The following is a 23,777-nucleotide window of genomic DNA, read 5'->3' as shown; positions in this document are numbered from 1 at the left end:
ATGCTGTACAACACATCCCCAGGAGCTATTTCCTTTATAACCGAAAGTTTGTACTTTTGACCCCTTTTGTCCATTTCACCCAGCCCAGCCCCCTTCTTTTTCAAATGAGAAGGTTTGATCTGAGCAGAGATCTAAAGTAGGCTAGATGAGAAGGGAGCCCGCAGACATGTAAGACGGAGCAGCAAGTACAAAGGCCCTGGGCTGTGTTCAAAGAACAGCTGGAGGCTGAGTGGCTAGAGGGGAGAGAGGGGGTGGGGACGGCAGGGGAGCAGATCAGAGCGGTAGCAGGGACGGCAGACAGGCTCCACAGGGCTCCCGAGGCTCTGGGACAGACTTTGAATTTTTACTATATCGGGTTTGAGCAGAGGGGATAAGTTCTGACATTTCAGCACGACCACTGTGGCTGGAGATAGACAGCACTGAGGCAAGAGTGGAGACAGAGAGAAGGCTACTGCAGAAATTCAGACCAGGGGTGGTGATGGAGGTGGTGATGGAGGTGGTGATGGAGGCTTCTGGGGGGCTGTCAAAGGTCCAGCCAATGAGATTTGCTGATGGCTGGGTGTGGGTGTGAAAGAGCAGCTGAGGAAGATGCTCAGATATTTTGCTTGAGCCCCTGGTAAGAGGAGTGCCATTTACTAAGATGAGGAGGATTGGGGAGGGGACATCAGGTTTGGGGGTGGAAAATGAGGAATGAGAGATCTGTGGGAATTAGAAGCACATACAGAGCTAGGAAAGCCATGGATTGGCCTAGCTCATCAGGACAAGAGCAGAGGAGTGAGGCCTGAGTTCTGAGACTTAAGAGATCAGGGAGATGAGGAGGACCCAGCCAAGGGGACTGAGAAGGAGCAGGGGCAGGAAGCTAGGAGAAGGTACTATCGTGGAAACTCTGTGAAAGGAGTGTTTCAGGAAGAGGGAAATGATCAACTGAATCCAATGGTGCCCAGAGATCAAGCGAGAAGAGAACTGAGAATCGGTCAGTGGATTTGGCAATGAGGAGTCATTGACATCTTGACAAGAGTCACGAAACAAGACCCTGGTCCCTATTTCCTGAGATGAGGGCACTAGCTTTTTTGGGCAGAAGGAAACTGTAGTATGGGTGGGGCGGAGCCTCTGAACGCTAACCTCCAGGGCTCTTCTGGTCCAGGTGAACTTACCTCTGGGGCAGAGGACCATCTCTTTGGATGGAGTCATGGTCTGAAGTTGTGTCAGCACCCCTTCTACCTTTTAAGATCCTGCTTCCCAAGCTGGGGTCTTCAGTTCCCTTCTTTGGTTCTGGGTGGGACTCAGAGAGCACTCATTCCAGGGAGACCAGGAACATGGAGTTACTGGTGTTTCCAGCCAGGAAGGGACTTATGGGTACTTCAGTCTTCATCCTTCCTTGACAGAAGTGGAAGCAGGGCCAGGGAGGGCCGGAGCAGATTAGGAACAGACCTGCTGGGAGAGAAACCCACTTCTCCAAGGGGCAGTAGACCAGTGTGGTTAAGACTGAGCACTTTGTGGAGTTCCCATCGTGGCTCAATTGTTAACGAATCCGACTAGGAACCATGAGGTTGTGGGTTCGATCCCTGGCCTTGCTCAGTGGGTTAGGGATCCGGCGTTGCCTTGAGCTGTGGTATAGGTCACAGACTCGGCTCAGATCCCATGTTGCTGTGGCTCTGGTGTAGGCCGGCAGCTACAGCTCCAATTGGACCCCTAGCCTGGGACCCTCCATATGCTGCAGGAACGGCCCAAGAAATGGCAAAAAAAAAGAGCACTTTGTGCTGTACACCTGAAACTCACATGACATTGTAAATTAACTATACTTTAATTCAAAAAAAGTGGGAAGTTCCCAGTGTGGCTCAGTGGGTTACGAGCCCAACTAATACCCATGAAGAGGCAAATTCTATCCCTGGCCTTGCTCAGTGGGTGAAGGATCCAGTGTTGTTGCAAGCTGTGGCATAGGCCAGCAGCTGCAGCTCCAATTCAGCTACTAGACTGGGAACCTCCATATGCCACAGGTACAGCCCTAAAAAGCCAGAAAAAATAAAATAAAAATACAAAAATAAGACAAAGATGGGGCACTTTAAACTCAGGCAGTCCTTACTTGAGCCACCTCCTGACCTCACGGCCATGGCAAGTTACTTAATATTCTGAGCCCAAATTCTGTCGTTTGCAAAATGAAACTTGTTATATGATGAAATGAGATTGTGCCTATGGCTTGGTGGTTATTCTGACTACAGAATCGGAGTCTTTAGGGAGTTTGGTTAGGGAATGTATATTTTTTTTATATAATGGTTTTTGGTTTTTTCATTATAGCTGGTTTACAGTGTTCTGTCAATTTTCTACTGTACAGCAAGGTGACCCCGTTACACATACATGTATAGATTTTTGGGAATGTGTATTGCTCTGAGGAGCCAGCCACAAGAGGAAGCTTTCTTAAATGTTACCCTAACAGATTTGGTCTTAAGATCGTTGAAATTTAGGCTATGAGCTTTCCATGGTCTCTAGATACTTCCCTTGGTCTGGTCTAGAAGGCTGAGGCCCGGAAGGGTTTCTGACAACAGGGGAAAGCTGAAACTGCCTGCTCGGGCCAGGGCGAGGATCTCTGGGAAAGCTGGCACCAAAGCTCTGTTGGGCCCTTAGGCGACATCAAGTATCTTCTTGCCTCTCTGCGGTGGTACAGTCAGGCCCATTCGTGGGTGGGTAAGATCAGAGCCTGTGGTCTCACTTGGCTCCTCTGCTCTCTCCGCAGATCAGCAACGCCGTCCTCATCATCTTTGTCAGCTACTTTGGCAGCCGCGTGCACCGTCCGAGGCTGATTGGCATTGGGGGTCTCCTCCTGGCTTCTGGGGCCTTCGTCCTCACCCTCCCGCACTTCCTCTCCGAGCCGTACCAATACACCGTGACCATCGTGGGTAAGTGGCCTTCCACTCCCACCTCAAGATAATTCCGTGGGCTCTGACTTTCAGATAGGCTCTGGGGAGAAAAGCCAAGGAAACTTTATGGTGGGAGAAGCCAGCATAGCCCAGAGTGGTTTCTGCTGCCCCAGAAACAGCCCTACCAACTTTGTAAGATATCCACTCAATCCTCCTGCGCTTTGGGGGCATAGTTAAGAACTCTTTGCTTAATCTCAAGTCAGGAAAATTGTCTCTGGGGTGCTTTTCTAAGTGTCATAGATTTATTTTTACATTTTGAGTTTGTTTGTTTTTTATAAGGTTCTTTTTCTTCCTTTTGCATGTGTGTGTTAAATTGAGCATCGTTTGTCAAAAAGACTATCTTTTCTTCATTAAATATTGTTTGCATCATTATCAAAAGTCAGTAGGCCATATTTTTTGTGGGTCTATTTCTAGACTTTCTCTTCTGTTCTAGTCTGTGTCTGTTCCTTTGCCACTGCCACACTATCTTAGTTACTTCAGCTTTATAATGAAGTCTTAAAATTGGGTAGTGTGATTCCTCCAACCCTGTTCTTTTGTTTCAAAATTGTTTTGTCTGGAGTTCCCATGTGGCTCATCAGGTTAAGGACCTGGCATTGTCACTGCAGTGGCTTGGGTCACTGCTGTGGGGAGGGTTTGATCACTGGCCTGGGAACTCCCAAATGTTTTGGGTGTGGCCAAAAACAACAACCAAAAAATTGTTTTATCTATTCTCATCTGATGGTCATTCTATGTAAATTTTATAATCAGCTTATTTATATGTAAAAAGGTCCTTCTGGAATTTTGATTAGATAGGCATTAAATTTATAGGTCAACTTGGGGATAATTGACATAAAGTTGAGTCTGCCAATCCATGAACAGAGTATCCTTCACTATTATCCTTACATTTTAACCTTGAACTATGATCTAACAAACTCTAAAGCTGATGAATATCTCTATTCTCCAACAGAAGAATAGAATAAGGACCCTAGGATGTTTGAATGTCCACTGTCATCTCCCATCTTCCATGAAATTGTTGACCAGTATTTTAGTTCTGCCTGTTTTTAACCTCCCCCTGCCACCCCCGGTGGTCATTATCATTATAGTTGTTATATACAAATAAGTCAATACGTATTTATATTTACCCACAAATTTACTGGTTTCTTTGCTCACTGTAGCTTCTTGGCATTTCATCTACTCTTGTTGATTTAACTTCCTTTTTCTTGAAGTATAGCATTTAACATTACTTTCAGGTGGGCCCAGGAGTGAGAAAAAGCTCTATGTCTGGAAACGTCTGAATCTCCCCCTGGTTCTTAAATTATGGTTTTGCTATGAAGAGGATTTTCAATTCACAGTTATTTCCTCTCAGCAGTTTGAAGTTTCCATGCCTCTGGCTTCTGGCTTCTCTTGATGATGTTGGGACTTCTTCATCAGTGTCATTGCCATTCCTTTCTAGAAATTCTGTTTCTCCTCTCTAGTTGCCTTTAAGATTTCCTCTCTTCTTTGTTGTTCTGCCTGTTCCTTGTAAGGTGTCTGGTAGGGGTTAACTTTTATTTATCTGTTTGGAACTTCAGTATGCTGTTTCTTTTGAAGACTAAGATTTTTCTTTAGTTCTGAATGTCCCCAGCCAAAAGAAGTTCCCAGCATTGCATATGCCTGTTTTCTCCATTCTTACCTCTATAACTTCATGTGTGTGTGTGTGTGTGTGTGTGTGTGTGTGTGACATTTTCATTTCTGGCTTCCTTGTCTCTTAAATTCTCTTTCATAATTTCCATTGCTTTGTTCACCTATGCCACATCTGTAAGATTTCCTCAGGTCTGTCTTTCTGTTCACTTAGTCTCTCTCTAGCACTGTTCATCTGATGTCTAACCTATACTTTACATTGTAAATATGAATGACTACATGTTTTACTAATTTTCAAAAGTTATTACGATAGTTTTTCAAATCTATCTGCTCTGTTTTCATGGTTTCTTGGTATTTCCTTTTAATTTCTATGTTTGTTTCGGTTTCTTCAATTTTAAAAAATGTATTTTTTCAGAAGGTCCCTTCGTGGCTCAGTGGTTAATGAATCTGACTGGGAACCATGAGGTTGCGGGGTCAATCCCTGGCCTCACTCAGTGGGTTAAGGATCTGGCATTGCTGTGAGCTGTGGTGTGGGTTACAGACGCAGCTCAGATCTGGCATTGCTGTGGCTCTGGTGTAGGCTGGCGGCTTCAGCTCTGATTAGACCCTCTAGCCTGGGAACCTCCATATGCTGCGGTGCGGCCCTAGAAATGGAAAAAAAAAAAAAAAAAAAGATGTATTTTTTCAGTCTCTTTCAGATTGTTTTTATTAGCGCAAATTTTGGGAATGCTAATCCTCCCACATTCCACTTATGCTTGCCCTTATTCATGGTGGAGTATTTCCTTTATGTTCTGTAATGTTTGACAGTGGGGTCATTAGCAGTGGGATGTTTCCTCCTGTGGAAATGTTGTGTGGTCTGGGTGGGAAAGAGCCCCAAGAATGGTTTCGTATTTGCATTTACTTGGCACCCTGGGAACATTGCTGCTTTGCAGCTAATTTTATGATGAGGTATTGGCTTGGGAAAAATTTGCATTTGTTTTAAGGGATGTAAGATGAGGCAGTGGTTTTGTAGGTGCAGCAAGTGAGAGGCCCAGTCCTGAAATGCTTATTCTTGGCCCAGGTATTAGATTTGAAGATGTCTGAGGATAGAAGGGCCACCCAGGGCTATACTGAAGGGTAACACATTCCTGTTTGCTTAAATATCAGCCTGGTTTTTTTTTCTCTCTTTTTTTTAGTTACATGTGCAGATCGGGTCCAAGGGATGAATCACTGAAATGCTAGGAGGGATTCCTTGATAGGTTGTGAGACCTATAGTGAGGGGGGGTAGGTGGCTGGAATGGAAAAAGAGTGGAGCAGGGACAGCGAGATCTAATGATGAGATGCTTGCTGAGTTATGGTCTTTTCTGCACCTCCATGGTAATCTCTAGTGAACTAGTCATGTCTCATAAATTCACTGTGGTGGCCTTGGATCTCTTTGGAGAATTTAAGGCTTCAAGGAGGCTCAGGAGGAAGACAGACCCAAACCCAGGGGTTCTGCCATGCTCTTTCTCCCCTTCTGTCTAGACAAGGAGTCAGAGGCTAGCTCTGTAGGAGAGTCACGGGCTGCTGGCCACCTTCAGAGAGCCGTGTGCCAAACCTACTCCAGACCCATGGTCCCTGCCCTTCCCCATCAGCATGAAGACTAGGCTAATGAAATCAGCAAGGGAGCCTGAGGTGCTGGGGACAGGCTGCGGGGACGGCATCCTGCCAGGCGCCACACACTGTGGCCTGCTTAGCCTGGGAGCTGGCTCCCCCCTGGCCTGGGCTGCATACCAAGGGCATTTGCTTCGCAAAGAGCAGCCACATGGAGGGTGGAGGGTGGTTGGAGCCGGGCGGGGCTCTGAAAGCAATCACTCTGCTCCCTGTTAGGGATGGTCGGCCACTTGGGTCCTTCCCATCACCATCGTCCCTGCTCCAAGGGAAACACTCTGCCTCAGTGTTCTCAGCCCCCCTCCACTGAGAGAGGAAGGAAGGGGACTATGGGAAGGACCACAGCTCGCCTCTCGGCCTGCAGGCAGGACTAGCTGGCCAGGAAAGTGAGCTTCATTGTTTTTTTGTTGTGTAAATTCTATTCACAACAACAGGATGCAATCTTCCTCATGCTGGCTGGGATCAGAGCAGCAGCTGGAAGTGCTCAGGGCTGGGCTACCTTCAGGGCATCTTCTTGGTGCCAGGGGGTGGGATGAGGAGGATTTTGGTCCAGGAGCCACATCTGTGGGCTCTAACTGAGGCTGTGGGTGCCAGTGCAGTGTGGGCATGTGCTGTGCTAATGCGTGCAAATACAAATAGTCCCAAGGTCTCACTTCGTGGGAAAAGTTTGAAATGCGGCTCTTACTTCCAGTGTATTCCTATGAGAACTTAGTTTTGAATTATGCAAGGTCATCAGGAACAAATGAATTTCATTAATTGCGCCACTCTGAATGGCGTCATGAATCTAGGAATGGTCTGGCATTGGATGGTCCTGGGTCTGAGGCTGGGCTTTGAGACCCCCTAACGGCACAGCCCTGGGCCCCTTCCTACACAGCTGAGTCCCAGTTGCTCCCTCTATAAAACTGACCTCCCTCGCAGGGCTGCGGGGCCTGAAGGGCATGTGCTTCGAATTTAGCGAATGGCTGGCACGTGCAGTAACCATTAAGCAGTGGCGTTTAAAAGCAGCCGTGGAGACAGTACATGTATCATGCTGGGTAAACTAGGGTCCCAAATGAGGAAGCGCCTGCTTCCTGAGGAGAGTCTAATAGCTCACGGCCAATGGGCTGGGCATCCTGGGGGCATCTGAAGGCAGCTTCTCTCTGGTCCTCACCGAATATCTATATCCAACCTCTGCTCCAGGGGAGCAGGGCCCCTCCCTTGGTGTAGTCCTGGCTGCATCCTTGCGTGTGAGGCCGTAGGATTTCTCTCAACTGAGGCTTAGGCCGCTGCTCTGCTCTATTCCCAGACTCTCAAGTTGGAGCCACCTGGTGTGCTGGGTAGAGACAGAGCATAGACTTGGACATTCAAACCCCAGCCCAGCCATTTGCTTGCCAAGTCTCCTTAGGCAAGCTTCTACCTCACCTTTCTTTTTTTTCTTCTTTTTGTCTTTTTTTGCCTTTTCTAGGGCCGCTCCTGAGGCATATGGAGGCTCCCAGGCTAGGGGTCTAATCGGAGCTGCAGCCGTCAGCCTATGCCAGAGCCACAGCAACGCGGGATCTGAGCCACGTCTGCAACCTACACCACAGCTCATGGCAATGCCGGATCCTTAACCCACTGAGCAAGGCCAGGGATCAAACCCACAACCTCAGGGTTCCCAGTCGGATTCGTTAACCACTGAGCCACGACAGGAACTTCATACTTCACCTTTCTGAACCTCAGTTTCTTTATCTGTAAAATGGGAACAATAATAAATACCTCCTCTTGCAGCGTGTTCTGAGGGCAATATTAAGAGGAAGGAGTGCTCAGCCTGTGTTAGCTGCTCAGCACGTTTCTCTTTGCCGGCCCTTGATGTGGTATTTGAAATATCTTACTCATCAGTCACGACCCCCCAGACCTATTATCCTGTGTTGATGGCTGATTCCTTCCCCTGGAGCACAGCTGCTCCAGAAATGAACATGGGAAATGGAAACTAACTATGTGTTTTGGGAGGAAAAAAAAAATTAAAGAGGGGCTGGACATTGTGGGAATCACGGAGACCTTTAACAACTAATTGCTAATTTTAAAAAGGCCATGCAGACATTTATGAATGTTTAGATTTTTCTAAATGTCAGTGGGGTCCGGAAATCTGCCTGGCGCCTTTAGAGAAAAGACTAGCTACCCAGCCAAAGCCTCTAAGACGGCTTCTGGAAAACTCGAAGAGGTTTGGGCAGGTGGGAAACAAGCCAACGCGAGACCAGTTCTCCGGGGAGATAAGAGAAGGGTCTTCGGAAACCAGTGTCTGGGGGGACTAGGTGTAACCTGTGAGAGCTCCCAGCCAAGTCCAGGGGAAGTCGGCCCCATGCAGACAATGGATCCTCGAGGAAGGGGGGCTTCCTGAGGGCGAAGCAGGGCGGGGGGAGTCACTTGTATTTTTGGAGCAGTCAAGGGAAGAAAGGCAAGAATTGCCTGCTCTCCTCTATTCATGAAGTTGCTTGACCCTCACCCACACTCCTACCTCAGAGGTGTCCCTAGGCAGGGCGGGTGGAGGGGATCCCCAGGCTCTGGCATGACTGCAGCCCCTCCTCAGTGGAGAACAGGGGCTCTGAAGCAGACCGTACTCCATTGAGCCTCGGAGAGCAGCTCAGAGACCATGAGCTCAGGGCTGTTCAGGATGAACCCCCGGCCGTGGTGCGAGAGGGACACAGCTCTGAAGCTGTGGGGGGACGGGAAAGGCACATCATGTGCAGAGAAGGGAGTTGGGGGGGGGATTGTGTGCAGCTCTGTGCGGGAGGGAGGCATTTCTCTGTGTAGGCAGTGGCCTGGTGAGGGGAGGTGACCAATGTGGAGGTGAGGAGGGTGGGGTTGGGAGGTGCACGAGGGAGGAAATCTGCCGGGGGGTGGGGGTTGTGGGGAGTGTGGGGCGTCTGTGTGGATGTGGAGGCAGAGACAGGGGTGTATACACGTAGGGGGACGCGTGGCCAGGGTTGGGTGGGGGGGTGGAGGTGGGGTGTATGGGGGTAGGAGGAGTGTGTGTGTTGGGGGATGGGGGGTGGACGGTCGGGGGCGGGAGTTGCACAGCCTGGCCAGTTGGATCTATTTAACCTGAAAAGGAAGAGAAAACAACAAGAGGGGTTTGAGAAAATCACGAAACACATGGGTGTTATTAAGTCAACCGACGGAAAAAGAGCCCCAAACGGATGAGAACAACAAAGCTAATGAGCCTTGATGTGGAACATATTTTCAGTGCGCAGTATAGGGAAGAAGAGAAACGTGTGTGGAGAAGTGGCAGAAAGCACCAGGCCGCTGTGCTGCACATCAGCGGAAAAGCAGGCAAGGAGCGGGGGCCGCGGAGAACGGGCAACTCCATAGCAGTGGCCCCAGCAGCTGACCTGAGCACCGTAACCTCTGTCAGGCTCTCTTCACATCTATTTTGTGGGGGAGTCACCGTCCCCCTTGGCTGGCCTGGAAGTAAGATCCCTTGTTCTCCAGGGTCTCCTGCCTGGGCCCCAGTAGGGACTGAGCGTGACACTCCTTCCCCCAGAGGCTTGTTGGTCACATCCCTTGTTCAGGAATGGGTCAGGGGCAGCGGGGAGGACAGGCCTGCTTCAGGTCTGGTGTGTGGGGGGATGCCTGAGGGGCAAGCTGTGTCCCGCTCCCCTGGGGACAGTCATGTCTTGGGGACCCCTGGCAGACTGTGTGTCTGGGGCCCACCCAAGGCAGGGGGTGGAGGGGAGCACCTGGGGTGAGGAAAAGAAAGGCAGGTCACTATTCCAGTGGCTCTGGAAACCCCAGGAAAACTGTCAGGGGGTGGGGGGTAGCCCCACAGAAGCGGTGTGCCAATCCCTGCCCTGCTGGGGCTGTGGTTGAAGGAACCATTGTTGCCTCCAGCCAGGGGCCTCAGGCTCCTGAAGATTCCCAGAGGACACATGGAGGACCACAGATAGGAGAGGGAGGCTGATGCTGCCCACCAAGCCCAGATTCCTCCTGTGCCCCAAAGGCTTGACAAGAGAACCAGAAGGCACCTATGGGCAATGGGCCACCCACCAGGAGGCAGGAAACCAGCAGGGGCAGTTTCTTTCTCTCAGGAACAAAAGGACTTCAGGATTCAGGGCTTGGATTGGCTCCAACCTCAGAGGGATGTGCCCCTCGGAGGCCTCAAGACAGGAAACAGCAAAGAGAATGTGGAATTCCAGGTATTTGGAAGAGGGGCGGTCATGAGAGTGGAGCCTCATGGTGGGGTCAAGGCCCTTGCAGAAGAGCCCAGCGAGCTCCTAGAAAGTTCTTTCAGCTCCATGAGGATGCAGCAGGGAGTCAGCAGCCTGGCTCTCACCACACTGGCAAGCAGCCTCCAGATATTTGAGGAATAATTCTGTCGTTGGTAAACCACCCAGGCTCTGAATCTCTAGTACAGCAGCCCAACCGACTCCATTAGATTCATTCTCTTCGGTCAGAGCCCCTCTTTAGAGCGTTGGGTCCAATATTAGATTTTCAGCCTCTGGACTGTCTTATTAGCCATTGCTACCAGCTTCATGTCATTCATGTCATTCACCACTTTGTCAGCTGGTCTCAGCTCTCCCCAGGTCCAGGACAGTGGCGTTGCATGGTGTACAGGGAGGGCCGCCGTCTTCCTGGTTGCACTGGCCCATCGGCGCCTGCACTGGGCGAGCTTTGAGCCATTCTCCCTAGAGGACTCTCAGCCACGTGTCCGCATCTCATCTGGATGTGGGTCAGGATATCATGACAGGCTTTGTCAAAAGGCTTCCTCCAGTCAACTAACACCAAGTTACAGCTTCCTGCTGGTCTGGGAGTCCTGTTAACAAAGGAAATGAGGTTGGTTTGGCATGACTGGCTCTTGATGAACTCATTTTGGCACAGCTAATCCTCTTTTTTTTTTTTCCCCCTTCAAATTGCTCCTCATCAGCCTGTTAATAAATCTGTGAACAATATGTCCTGCTTCACTCCCAATTGGGGGTGCAAATTAAGCACGCATTTCTTCGAATGGTAAAAGTAAATGGCTCTGAGCCACCATCCTGCTTCCTCAGGTATGTGTCTTCCCTCCTCCTATGCACTGAAAAACAATTTAGATGATGATTCAAGCCAGGCGATGCCTCTTTCCTGAGCCAGGCTGCGGTTTCTCAAGGGCAGGCTATTGTGCAAGAGGGTGGGAGGCGGCAAGCCCCTCGCCAGCCTGTGGCACTGTGCACAGTGGACCTGGCCTCTCATGCCCAGCTTATTGGTCACGTGGCCTCCGCAGTACATGTAAGCCTTTCCCCATGGCCTCTCTAGTGCCAGAGTGGTGATGTAGGAAGGGGTGTCCAGCCTCAGCCTCAGAACTAATCTTGGAAACTCAATCTTGAGAGCAGAGCAGAAGAACCCTCTTTCACTCCCCTGAGCTCCCTCTTTTCCCTACATGGATGTGAACTCTTACAAGCAACCCTCTTGCCCTGCAACTCGTCCATTCCTGGTGACCAGCGCTGATCACTGGTTTCGGGACCAAGTCTCCAAGTTCTTAAAAACCTGGGCAATATTGCCTGTCTCCAGGTTCTGCCATATCCCTCATCCATTTAAATGTCTCAAAATTTCTGGCTTCTTTGAATGACAATTGATCCTATTGTACAACCACCGCATCTCAGGTTATGGTGTTGTCATTAGTTTTAATCTGAATAAGAATATTGCAAGTTCAGTATTATTATTATTACCTACATCTGTTTTGGAGATGAAGAGACTGAGGTTCTGAGAGTTCCCTGACCAGTGAATGGTAGGACCAAGATTTGAACTTGGTCTGGAGTTCCCGTTGTGGCTCAGTGGTTAACAAATCTGACTAGGAACCATGAGGTGTCAGGTTCGATCCCTGGCCTTGCTCGGTGGGTTAAGGATCCGGTGTTGCCGTGAGCTGTGGTGTAGGTTGCAGACACGGCTCGGATTCCGCGTTGTTGTGGCTGTGGCTTAGGTGGGCGGCTGCAGCTCCAATTGGACCCCTAGTCTGGGAACCTCCATGTGCTGCAGGAGCGGCCCTAGAAAAAGACAAAAAGACAAATATATATTATATATATATATATGAGCTTGGTCTGATTTCAAAATAGGTATTCCTTCCACTGCTCCACTATGTGATCCAGCTGTCAACTCCAACTCTGTTGGTTTATGCTGGTGCCAAAGAATACAGCCTCCTGGTTTCCCAAAATGAAATTCAAAATGCATATGCTCATAGAAATCCCTTTCTAAGTGGAGGCTTAGTCTAGTTGGAAGAGAACACATACTATCACAGGGGCGTGATGGACTAATGAGGCTTCATGAACTCCACTGGGGACCCAGTCACTTCTGATTTGCAAACAAGCCACTTTATAAATGACTTTGAGATCTCAATCATGAGTGAGTTCGGGACAGCCTGTTCCAGGCTGCCAGTGGGCGTTGTCAGAGTTTCGGGAAGAACTGTTGAGCAGCTGAATTTAGGAGGATGAGGAAATAGGTCCTTCAAAGTGGAACATTCTGAATGAGATTCCAGGAGTTTGCTGATAGCCTAAAGCCTTGGCACCTTGGCCACGCTTCCAGAAAACTCTCTGGAAGCCCCGGCGCCATTCCCATTGTTCTCCTATGGATTACTCCGGAGGTTTGGGTCTTACTAACCTCCTCTGCATTTGGCTTTCCTCACCCACAAGCCATGTCCCCTTCTGAGCAGGGAGGTAATGAGTGGCTCTCAAGGACCATGACCTGAAGGAGACTTCACTGCCTCCCTCCTGTCTGCTGGGAGAATTGTCTTTCCTCTACGAGAATGATGAGAAGGACTAGTCCAAGGAAAGCCCATTCACCATGGCCTTCCTATGTTGCTCCACCGTTCTAGGGTCCTCTCTCAGCTCCAGTGCTGGATCTTTGAGCCAAGACCTCTTATTAGACCCTTGACTGCCTCCCACTGGCCTCAGCCTGGCCTCACTTGGAATGCGTGTCCTAGAACAATGGAACAACCAGACCTTGGTCTGCCTAGATCTGTCCTGCCTCCATGGGAACCATTCTAGGAGGTAGACCTTCCTGCCTCAGCATCCCCTATCTTTCCAAATCTGTCCAGAAATTAGAGCTGAGATTCCACAGAAGTGAATTATGGGGTGAGTCAGAAGGTTGACTGGCGTGCAGCTGGGCTGCTGCAGGGGTAGCTGGTGGAGGGGAGAGGTCTCAGCCTGTTTCTAGTTAGCATCTCACAGCCCTGTGAAAACTGGCACAGCCAGACCTCTGGTGTCTTGTGGGAAGAAGAATGTGCTCTGATAAACCTGAGCCTTCCAGAAGGGGGCCTCAGGGAAGATGAGAAACAGACTGACAGCCAGCTGTGGAACCCTCCCTGACCTCCCTTTCCCAGGCCCCCCAAGGCGGAGGCAGGCAAGCCAAGTTTGCAGTGGCTGAGATAGGCAGATGTTTCTCTGACATGGTGGGCAGGTCGCAGGAGCAGGGTGGTGAGCTTCTGTAGGTCAGTGAGGAAGCCCGGGTACAGGACCTTTGCTGGAACACCTGAGAAACGGGAGAGGAAGCTCTTTCTTCTTCACAGGGGCCAAGCTCCTGAAAGAAGCTAAAGAATCTGACCCAGGGAGGAGAGCAGTGGGGTGGGCTTAGGAAAGCTGAGACCCCCAGCTTTGCTAAAAGACTCCTAATGCAAGGTCTTTCCCTCCCTCCTCCTCCATCACTGTCTTTCTTCTTCTTCTTCTTCTTCTTCTTTTTTTTTTTAATCTTTTAGGGCTGTACCTGTGGCATATGGAAGTTCCCAGGCTAGGGGTCCAGTGAGAGCTACAGCTGCCAGCCTACACCACAATCACAGTGACTCGGGATCTGAGCTGCTTCTGCGACCTACACCACAGCTCATGGCAACACCGGATCCTTAACCCATGGAGCGAGACCAGGGATCCAACTTCGTCCTCATGGATACTAGTTGGGTTTGTTACCACTGAGCCACAGTGGAACTCCCCTTCTTCTTTTTAAGAGAGGAGCCTAAATTCTAGAAGACTCTGTCCTCCCCAGAGTGAGCTGGCCACGGCCACCTTCTGCAGAGAGTCCCAGGCCTGGGTTCTTGGGTAGCCCACCCTCTGTCCGTCTCTGACAAAAACACCTGTCTCCACATCAAGCCAGGCAGCATCGGGTCTTACCCATTGTCACGCCCTGCTCTTCCTGTGTCCAAGGCACCCAGCATCCACACCAGCCAGCCAGCTGCTGCTTCCCTTCTTGAAGGCAGTGCACCCAAGTAGATTTAAGGGCCCTTCCCCTTTCCCCTGTGTCAGAGCCTGGCCTGGTGGATTTGACCCCATTTAGGGCTGGCATAAGGAAAAGAGAATTTGTTGGGAGATCTGGAGTCAATTTGAAATGCAAAAGAGGAACATAGTAGACTTGGATTTCACGGGAGCCAGTTGATTATTTTTAAAATACACGTTTTTAATAAAGGCAGTTTCTGACATGTAATCTGACATTCTAGAAGTTGGTGATACCATTGAAAGATCCCCAGAGAGGTCTGCCTCCTGAACACTTCACGAGGTGAAATTTCATGAAGGTGTTTGTGGCATCAGTGCACCGTGCAATGTGCCATGTAAAGACTTAACAAGCCAGTCAACATCTTTATGATCCTCGATGGCCATCGAATGGCCCACAAAAAACAATTTTGCCAGCCAAGCTGGCAACAATGTTCTAATAAATGTGACTTGAGGAAAATAGTAAGAATCAGCACAATCAAGAACTAGAATCCAGAAAAGAGAAACACTTACTCTCTGGCCCTTTTTGTTTCTCAGGCTCCTGCTCCCCCTTGTGTCCCTTACACACACTGGCTGTGGGCTGGGCATCCCCACGTGCACAGCTGTGGTGTGGACCAGAACGCCCTGCCTGCCTCTTGTGCAACGTGCAGCCTCGCCTGTCCTGTTTTACTGCCCAAGTAGCTGTCGACTGGGTCGATTCCGCTCTTTGCATGCAGCCTTGCAAAGTGGTGCAAGTTGATCCAGTGTGAACTGCACTCTCATGATCTTCGCACTTCACCCTTGGGCTGTGGTCCAGGCCCCTTGGAGGGACACACCAACCCTCCAGGAACGGCCAGGCTCATCCTGGATGTGTTTGCTTTACCAACCCCACCGAACCTCTGAGCTGCTCCCCTCCTTCCCTTCTGTCTCCTCCTGTGGATTCTTCTCAGCCCAGAGGCCACTTTCTCCAGGAATCCTTCCCAAACCCTCTCTCCAGGAGACACTGAGTTTGGTGCTCCCCCATGTGCTCCCTGGCCCACGATCCTTTCCCAGCTCAGTGGATACCAGGCTATATATTCTTTTATGGTGGTGAAATAAACATAACAAATTTTCCATTTGAATATGTCCAATTCCATGGCATTAAGTACCTTCACACTGTTGTATAACCATTATCACCATCCATCTCCAGATCTTTTTCATGTCCCGACTGAAACTATCCACTAATCACTAAGGCCCCATCCCCTCTTCCCCCAGCCCCTGCCTGGCACCACCATTCTACTTTCAGTCTCTATGAATTTGTCTATTCCAGGTCTTCCTATCAATGGAATCATGCAACTTTTGTGCTTCTGGGTCAGGCTGATTTCAATTAGCACCGTATCTTCAAGGTTCATTCATTTTCTAAGTAGTATGTGTCAGAATTCAACTGTATGCATATATCACCTTGTTTATCCATTCATCCCTCGACGGACATTTGGGTTGTTTCCACCTTTTGGCTATTGTGAATAATCCTGTTGTGAAGACTGGTGTACAAATAGCTGTTTAAGTCCCAGCTTTCAAATCTTTAGGGTAAATATCCAGAACTGTAAATTCTGGAGAATACGGTAGTTCTATTTCTAGCGTTTTGGAGAACTTCCATCCTGGTTTCCACAATGGCTGTACCATTTTACTTTCTTACCAGCAATGCACAAAGGTTCTAATTTCTCCATGTCTCACCCAACACGTTTTTTCTGGTTTTTGATGGGTGTGAAGTGATATCTCACTGTGGTTTTGAGTTGACCAGACAGGGTTGTGGCTGCTTCTCTGATGGTGTGTACATCACAGCAGACAGAAGGGTTTGGCAGGGCAGCACCTGCACCTGTCTCAGGCACCCCAGCAGAGTCACTTTCAGCCCAGTAACTGAACAAATGAAAGTGAATGGAATTTGCTCCAGGTGTCTTTCCAGGACGCAGCATCTCGGCTCTCCCTGTGATGAGCTGACCAGCCTGGGTGTGGTCCCTCAGCAGCTGCGCTGGCAGCAGGGGCCAGTCTTTGCACCTCTTTCCCCGTGAGGTCATTTGCCTTTGGGTGACCGTTACGCCACTCTCGCACATAAGGGAGCCCTAACCCTGCCTCCCTATAGCCAACAGCACAACATGTGACAGGGAGCTGCTGTCACACCTAGTCAGAGACCGGCAGCTCAGCCAAGCACATTGGCAAGTAACAGCTGCTCACAGTTTTAGGGAATTTCAAACCTGGCTCATTTCCTTGAATGAAACCTACTCACAATTTATTTGACTCTTCTGAAAAGCAATACCCATTTGAGAACTTGGCAGCAGCTTCTGTATTTATGAGCCCTTTAGACGTGCGTCAACTCAAAGTTGGCAGAGGGAAGTGAGCAGGGCGTGCGTGCCAATTGTTTGAATGACCGCACGGCTGCACTTGGCCAGTTGGCAGTGCGAGTCAGAGGGTTCTCAGGCCAGGCAGTCTGCTCTGCCCTCAGTCCTGAACATGCCTATGTGGGCTCGAGAAGCCTAGTGGGGTCTTTTTCTAAAGACCAGCACAGCCCATAGCGTGTAAATGTTCATCTGCTCGGGTGTCCTGTGTGGCCCCCACACCCAGTGCACCGTGAGCTGTGAGCCTGACATTCTGCCTGCCTGGCTCTCTGGCAACTGCCCACCCTCTGCAGTGCATGGCCCCTTCTCAGAGTCCTCTGAGGTCTTTCAAAGTCAAGGTCACTGACATGGGGAGTCAAGATTCGGGACTAGAATCTGGGTCCCAGGCTCCCAGTCCAGCCCTTCCAACATCTGCGGGTCTTGCCTGCCCACAGCCACCTGGGTCTCCCCTGGGGATGGGTCTGAGTCTGCCAGCACCACAGCCCTATCTCTGAGTGTTGGACACAGGCCAGTGTTGGTGAAAGCGGCCCTGAGTGAAGTGAGGGGTGGGCTATCCTGAGGTCTCTTTCTCAGCAGGAAGGTGTCACAGTTTTGGGCCTTCAGACCTAAGTGATCTATCTTCCTGAGAATCAGGCTCTTGCACCATCACTGAGCCACACTGGCCTTCCTAGAGGGAGGCAGGCATGGCCATCAGCCACACTGACTGACCAGCTGGTCCAACTTTTCATGCCTACTATGCTTTCTGAAATCATTGCCTTTCAGCCCTTTAATGCCCCATAGGGATGCTCCCTATCCAGTCACCTTACGGTTTCTTCCTACAGGGAAACAGGCTCAGAGAGGTTGAGAAATTGCTTAAGGCCACACAGCTTATCTTTCCTTTGTTTTAAATGCCTTGAGTGAGATATGGTTAATATGTAAAAATCTGTATATTAATGTATAAAACTATGAGTTTGAGGATGGTTATATAACTGTGACATCGTCACCACCATCAAGGCTACAGACATATCCATCATGTCCCAAAGTTTCCTCCTGTCCCTTTATTATTTGTGTGTGTTTGTGTTTTAAGAATACTTAAAATCTACCCTCTTGGTAAATTGTTATTATTATTATTTTTGTTTTTTGCTAGGGCTGTGCCCGAGGCATATGGAGGTTCTCAGGCTGGGGGTCTGATGGGAGCTGTAGCCACCGGCCTACACCAGAGTCACAGCAACACGGGATCTGAGCCGAGCTGGCAACCTACACCACAGCTCACAGCAACACCAGGACCTTAACTCACTGAGTGAGGCCAGGGATCAAACCTGCAACCTCATGGTTCCTAGTCAGATTTGTTAACCACTGAGCCACAATAGGAACTTCCCTCTTGGTAAATTTTAAGTATGCAATGTGTATTTTTATCTTTATGCCCCCCACCATGCTTTCTAGTAGTAGATCTCCAAAACTTATCTGACATAACTGAAACTTATACCCTTGATCACCACCTCCCTGTTTCACCCTCAAAGCCCCCTGGCAACCACCATTCTATTCTGCTTCTATGTGTTCGACTATTTGAGATTCCACCTATAAGTGAGATCGTACAGTATTTGTCTTTCTGTGTCTGGCTTATTTCACCAAAATCCATGTCTTAACTCTTGATACTGTGTGTTTGTTTCATCTCCTTGTCTGAGATTTCAGCAACACTCCCAACCAGCAGCCAGCCCCTTTCCAGGACACCTCTGCCTGGGAGGAAGTAGGCGAAACTTCCCAGCCACCTACAGAGGTTAGAGGGCTCATGAGTTTGAATGTAACTAGCAGAATCTCCCCAGGCCTGGCTCTTCTATCCCTATAAAATGTGTGTTGTCTTTTCAAAGCTGCCATTTCAGACCTGATTTCATTAAGGACTTTGAGTCAGGCATACATGGGTTCAAATACCAGCTCTGGCCCAGTCACCTCTGTGCGTAGGACGCAATGTATGTCATAGCCTTGGCAGCGTCTGCCGGTGCAGTGAATGGAAGTTTAAAAATTCTGGCCCTGGGACTTGGGTCTCTACAGTAGAGTGTGTACATCAGAGAAAGAGTTAACACCCCACCAGGGAGAGACGGTGGAGGAGGTGGGATGGGCAGAGAAACTCAGCCCCAGCGTGCTGCATACTTTTGTAGGCCTAGGGCAACAGCTATGGAACAAAGAAATAACAAATGGGAAAGACATTGTTCAACTGGAGCTACATTTTTTTTTTTTTTTTTTTGTCTTTTTAGCTATTTCTTGGGCCGCTCCCGCGGCATATGGAGGTTCCCAGGCTAGGGGTCTAATCGGAGCTGTAGCCACCGGCCTACGCCACAGCCACAGCAACGCAGGATCCGAGCCACGTCTGCAACCTACACCACAGCTCACGGCAACACCGGATCGTTAACCCACTGAGCAAGGGCAGGGACCAAACCCGAAACCTCATGGTTCCTAGTCGGATTCGTTAACCACTGCGCCACTACGGGAACTCCCTGGAGCTACATTTTTTAATGAAAAAATAGTTTTAATTTAAAAGCTTTTATGGCTGCTTTATTTCAGAAACATCATGTGCTCATTACACAAGAATTAGAAAGTATACTGAGGCAAACACGCACACACAGACACACACACAAAGTCACAGCACAGTCCCATCACCGTGAGAGAGCCATGGTCTTCCACACTTTCTCTGCCTGTTCGATGAGGCTGCACAAATTAAGGATCACACTCTTCGCCAAACTACTCCTTGTCTTTTGAGTCTACAAGATGTTACAGCTGACTTTCTGTGTCACTGAGGCTACAGCCCCAATCTAATTCTAAGAGGCTGCCTCCTGTTTCCCTGTTTGGCTGGACCACTCTCTAACCGAACCCTGCATTGAAATGTGGGATAGTGCGTGTGGGGTGGGAGGAGGAGGAGGGTACAGAGGGACACTAACCAAAGTCCAGGGCTGGCCGCTGGCCTGGCTGCCCACAGCTTCCCTGAGCACAGAGCTGGTGTCAGATCTGGATGACCTTGAGCAGACAGGCATCTTGGCCCCTTTGCCTTTCCTGGGAGAGGCCTTCCTGATGCATGGGGGAGCCCCTGGGCCAGCAGTTTTCACATGTATCCTATGCAAACATCAGTGTGGAGGATAGGAGATGAGGGGCCAGGCTGGACGAAGCACGTGTTTCTGGGTGAGGAGAGGGGACCATGAGGAAGGCAGACCCCTCCCAGGCCCCACTGTCCAGAGCAGCCCTGAGCTCAACAGCACTGGGCAGAGTCCAGTGTGATGATGGGCAAGCCTCATCCACGGCCCTTATTTTCTCTCTCCATGGGACTCCGAGGTCCTCCCAGCTCAGAGCTCTGCCCTCTCTGGGAGGACCACAAATGAAAATGAAGCTGAACCCCATGGAGTGGGATCAGTGACGTCAGCAGTTTCCATCACCTCCATAAGGCTGGAAAAGAAGGCACCTCATGAAAAGGAGTTCTCCAGGGCCCTCAAGGCCTTGGAGAGCTGACAATGCTGATTGTTCAGTGTTGGCCAAATTGAAAACAGTGGCTTCGGAGTGGCAGTCCAGCCTAGCCAGGTCCCCAAAGCCACAGGCACTGGTGCCCACAGGCCACCCTGGGGCCTCTGGGGCCCTCACACAAGGGCAACCTCAGCCCTCTACCTGTAGCATGAGGAGTTGAACCAGAGGGTCTCAAAGTCCCTTCAAGTTCTTGATCAAGTTCTTGATCTTTAGGAGCTGCCCAGGTTTGGTAAGGACATGCAACATCTTCGAGAGCCAGGCTTATCCAGGAGCAAGGGCTCTGGGTGCCACAGCCTCAGGGGAGCATCCCAGTCTGGGGGTAACACTGTCTTCTGTGGGACAGAATGACCTTTGTCCTGCTAAAGGGAACCACCCCTTGGGGGCCTGAGCCTGAGGCTGCACACAGGGGGGCTGAAGGCCCACAAGCCTGGGTGTTGATCCCAGCTCTGCCTTTCCCAGCTGGGTGGCCTGGTCTCCACAGAGGAAGACACTGATCCCTCCCTGCCCAGCCCCCTGCCTGTACCCAGAGAGGAGAAGGAATGGATGTCCCACCCCATAGGGGCTGCCCCCATCAGAGCAGGGAGCCCACACTCCACTGCCCTTTATTCCAGAGCCACTCCCAGAAGGACTGGGAGGAAGGCCAGGTCTGGAGGCCAGCTGCTGCAGCCAGGCTCCCGGGGTGGGGTGAGGTAACAGCACCCACTCTCTCATTGCAGGGAACAGCAGCCGCCTCCAGGCTGAGCTCTGTCAGAAACACTGGCAGGGCCTGCCCCCCAGCAAGTGCCACAGCAGCATCCAGGACTCCCGGAAGGAGACCAGCAGCGTGTGGGGTCTCATGGTGGTGGCCCAGCTGCTGGCAGGCATTGGCACGGTGCCCATCCAGCCGTTTGGAATCTCCTATGTGGATGACTTCTCAGAGCCCAACAACTCGCCCCTGTACATCTGTGAGTCGGGCTTGAAGGGGCTGCAGGGCGGGGTCAGGTCCTGACGTGGCCCAGCCAGTGCGTGCAGAGGTTTGGGGATCTGACACACCTGGTTTGAGTGCCGGCTCCAGGATCCACAGCTGTGTGATCCTGGGCATGAGGCTGAGCCCAGGCCCCCACCCCTCGCCAGCAGGATGGGGCTCACAGTCTCTCTGCACTGGGAGCAGGGGAGCACCTGAGGGATGTATGTGGCCCCTTGGCCCTGGGCCCGACACAGGGCAGCTCGTCAACCTGCAGGAGCCCTGCTGCCATCCAGTCCTGGCACAGGTGGGGCCCATGGATCTTCTGAGCTGGCCACTTAGAGACAAGTTGGCCTCAAAGAAGCGCATGCAGAGCAGACATAGCCGATGACCATCTGACTACTCAAATCCTTCCCTTGGAATAAGCTACACTGAGCATTCCCAGGGCCCAGCCCCAGACCAAACAGACCACGCCCACAGGTTCTGTGGCCCCACAAGCTCCCACCAGGCCTGCCACATCGTACCTGCAGGGAGCTTCACCACTGCATGTGACTGGGCAGAACCTGTAAATGCCCAGGAAGCCATTCCCCCCCCACACACACAGCAAGCAGATGTCTCTGGTATCTGGCTGGAGGAGAAACAGCTTTGGTTCTTCATGTCTCAGGATCTTGAGTGGCTCTGGCCTTGGTTTAAGGCAAGGGGACAGAGGAGGTGATCTCTCAGGAATCCCTCAGGGAGGAAAGAGCCCGGTGCGGCCACCCTGCCCATCCCCCTCAGGCTCCTTTCTCTCTCCCCTTTCCAGCCATCTTATTTGCCATCTCTGTATTCGGACCGGCTTTCGGCTACCTGCTGGGCTCGGTCATGCTGCAGATCTTTGTGGACTACGGCAGGGTGGACACAGGTGAGTGTGTGCAGGGACGCTCATCCCACCACTGGTCCCTTGAAGCAGCCTCCCCAACTCCCAGACGATCAGGGCAGAGGATGAGGCTCCAACTTTAAATGCTCACTGCCCCCGGGAGTTCCCTTTGTGGTTCAGTGGAAATGAGCCCGACTAGTATCCATGAGGATGTAGGTTTGATCCCTGGCCTCGCTCAGTGGGCTAAGGATCCGCTGTTGCCATGAGCTGTGGTGTAGTTTGCAGGTGTGGCTCAGATCCTGTGTTGCTCTGGCTGTGGTGTAGACCAGCAGCTGCAGCTCTGGTTCAGCCCCTAGACTGGGAATCTCCATATGCCCCTGGTGCAGCCCTAAAAAGCAAAAAAATATAAATAAATTAAAAAATCAATAAATGCTCCTTGTGACCCTGCCTCCCCCACCATTCACTTGCTCACTGCTGCAGTTGTGAGGCAGCGAGAGCAGACAGCACGCACCTCCTCTAACCAGGGCCCATGCTGGACACTGAGGGATGCACTGCTGAAGAAAACATACTTTCTGCCCTCAAGACATGCAGCAGGAAACCTTGAGACACGGGGCAGGGCCTCAGGTGTTGCTACCACAACTACCCATCATGGTGGTGGTATTAAAAATTGCTCTATAATTCTTTAATTCTAAGATAGTTTTGATTTTTAAAAATTTTTTAAGAAGAGCTCTTTTGGAGAAAAGATGAAGCACCACATAAAATATACACATGGATTATGACCCTCTTCCAAATGGTATAACATCAGGGTTAACCATGTGGGCACAGGTCATGAACAATCTGTGTCTAATCCTGGTTCTATCTCTTACTGGCTGAGTGATCTTGGGCACATAGCTTCATCTTTCTGTGCCTCAGTTTCCTCATCTGTAAAATGGGGTTAATGGCAGTGAAATAGAGTTGTTCTAATGTTTAGAACATGCCTGATAGCTATTGAAATTGACAGGAGTGAGCTCTTCCAAAAAAAATGATATGGATTAAGCCACTGTGTGTCTTAGGATGAGGAAATGTAGTCCATAGACAAGAACACACATAGTGAGTTAACCATTCAGGGAGCCAGCCTAGGTTGGATCCTGCAAGGGTGGTATGGCTGTTTTAAGGTTGTCCTACACCCTCCACCTCCCAGAAGGCAAGGAGGGCTGGCACTGTGAAAGAGAGGGACCAGCAAAGAGCTTTGGCAGTTCCAAGGTAGGAAGAGCCCTCCTGCATGAGGTGATGAGGGAGGGCCTCCCAGGGAGGTGATGTCTGCAGTCTGTGTGTCATGTGGGTAGGAATCCCACAGGGGTGATGGGCAGGGCCTTCCCAGGAGCAGGAAACCACCTGGACCAAGCCAAGAGGGGGAACGCATGGGGAGTGTGTGGGTGGTAGGTAAGTTCTCACAGCCAGACCCTCAGAAACCTCAGAAATCACACTGCCTCCTCCCCATGCCCAGCATACAAATCAGAGCCTGCCTGTCTCACAAAGAGTGTAGGCAGGACTTAAACCCAGTCATGCTGCCAGAGCCCACAGACCCCTGTCCCCGGGACTGTCTGACCACTGTCATCTGCTCAGTGTCATCCACCTGTACTTCAAACAAAAGGGCGAAGCTGGGGGAGCTGTTTGCTCAGGGTCAAGTCATCTTTGCCCCTGACTGGCACTTTCTGTGCCGAGTTCTGCCTCTTAGTTGCCCAAAGAGACCAGCAACTGAGCTCCCAGGCCACCAGGGACAGTGCCCAGGACAGTGTTGGGCTGAGGGCCGTTCTGCTATCGGCTCCCTCCTCCCATGCC

At 50.6% G+C, this 23,777-nt stretch overlaps 1 protein-coding gene across 1 annotated transcript in view; it reads left to right on the top strand.

Moving 5' to 3' along the window:
- The window catches only part of SLCO2A1 (solute carrier organic anion transporter family, member 2A1), an 81,121-nt gene that overhangs the window by 40,630 nt on the left and 16,714 nt on the right, over positions 1-23,777 (top strand). Inside the window, exons 3-5 of the mRNA NM_001123195.2 lie at positions 2,732-2,894; positions 20,874-21,101; positions 21,903-22,001. Of these exons, the coding sequence (NP_001116667.2) occupies positions 2,732-2,894; positions 20,874-21,101; positions 21,903-22,001 (490 nt within the window). The remainder of the gene's footprint in view (positions 1-2,731; positions 2,895-20,873; positions 21,102-21,902; positions 22,002-23,777) is intronic.

This window comes from Sus scrofa, chromosome 13, assembly GCF_000003025.6.
Source record: "Sus scrofa isolate TJ Tabasco breed Duroc chromosome 13, Sscrofa11.1, whole genome shotgun sequence".
In the NCBI taxonomy this organism is placed as follows: domain Eukaryota; kingdom Metazoa; phylum Chordata; class Mammalia; order Artiodactyla; family Suidae; genus Sus; species Sus scrofa.
The sequence above is the reverse complement of the archived record's forward strand: the minus strand, read 5'-3'. Positions and strand labels throughout refer to the sequence as shown.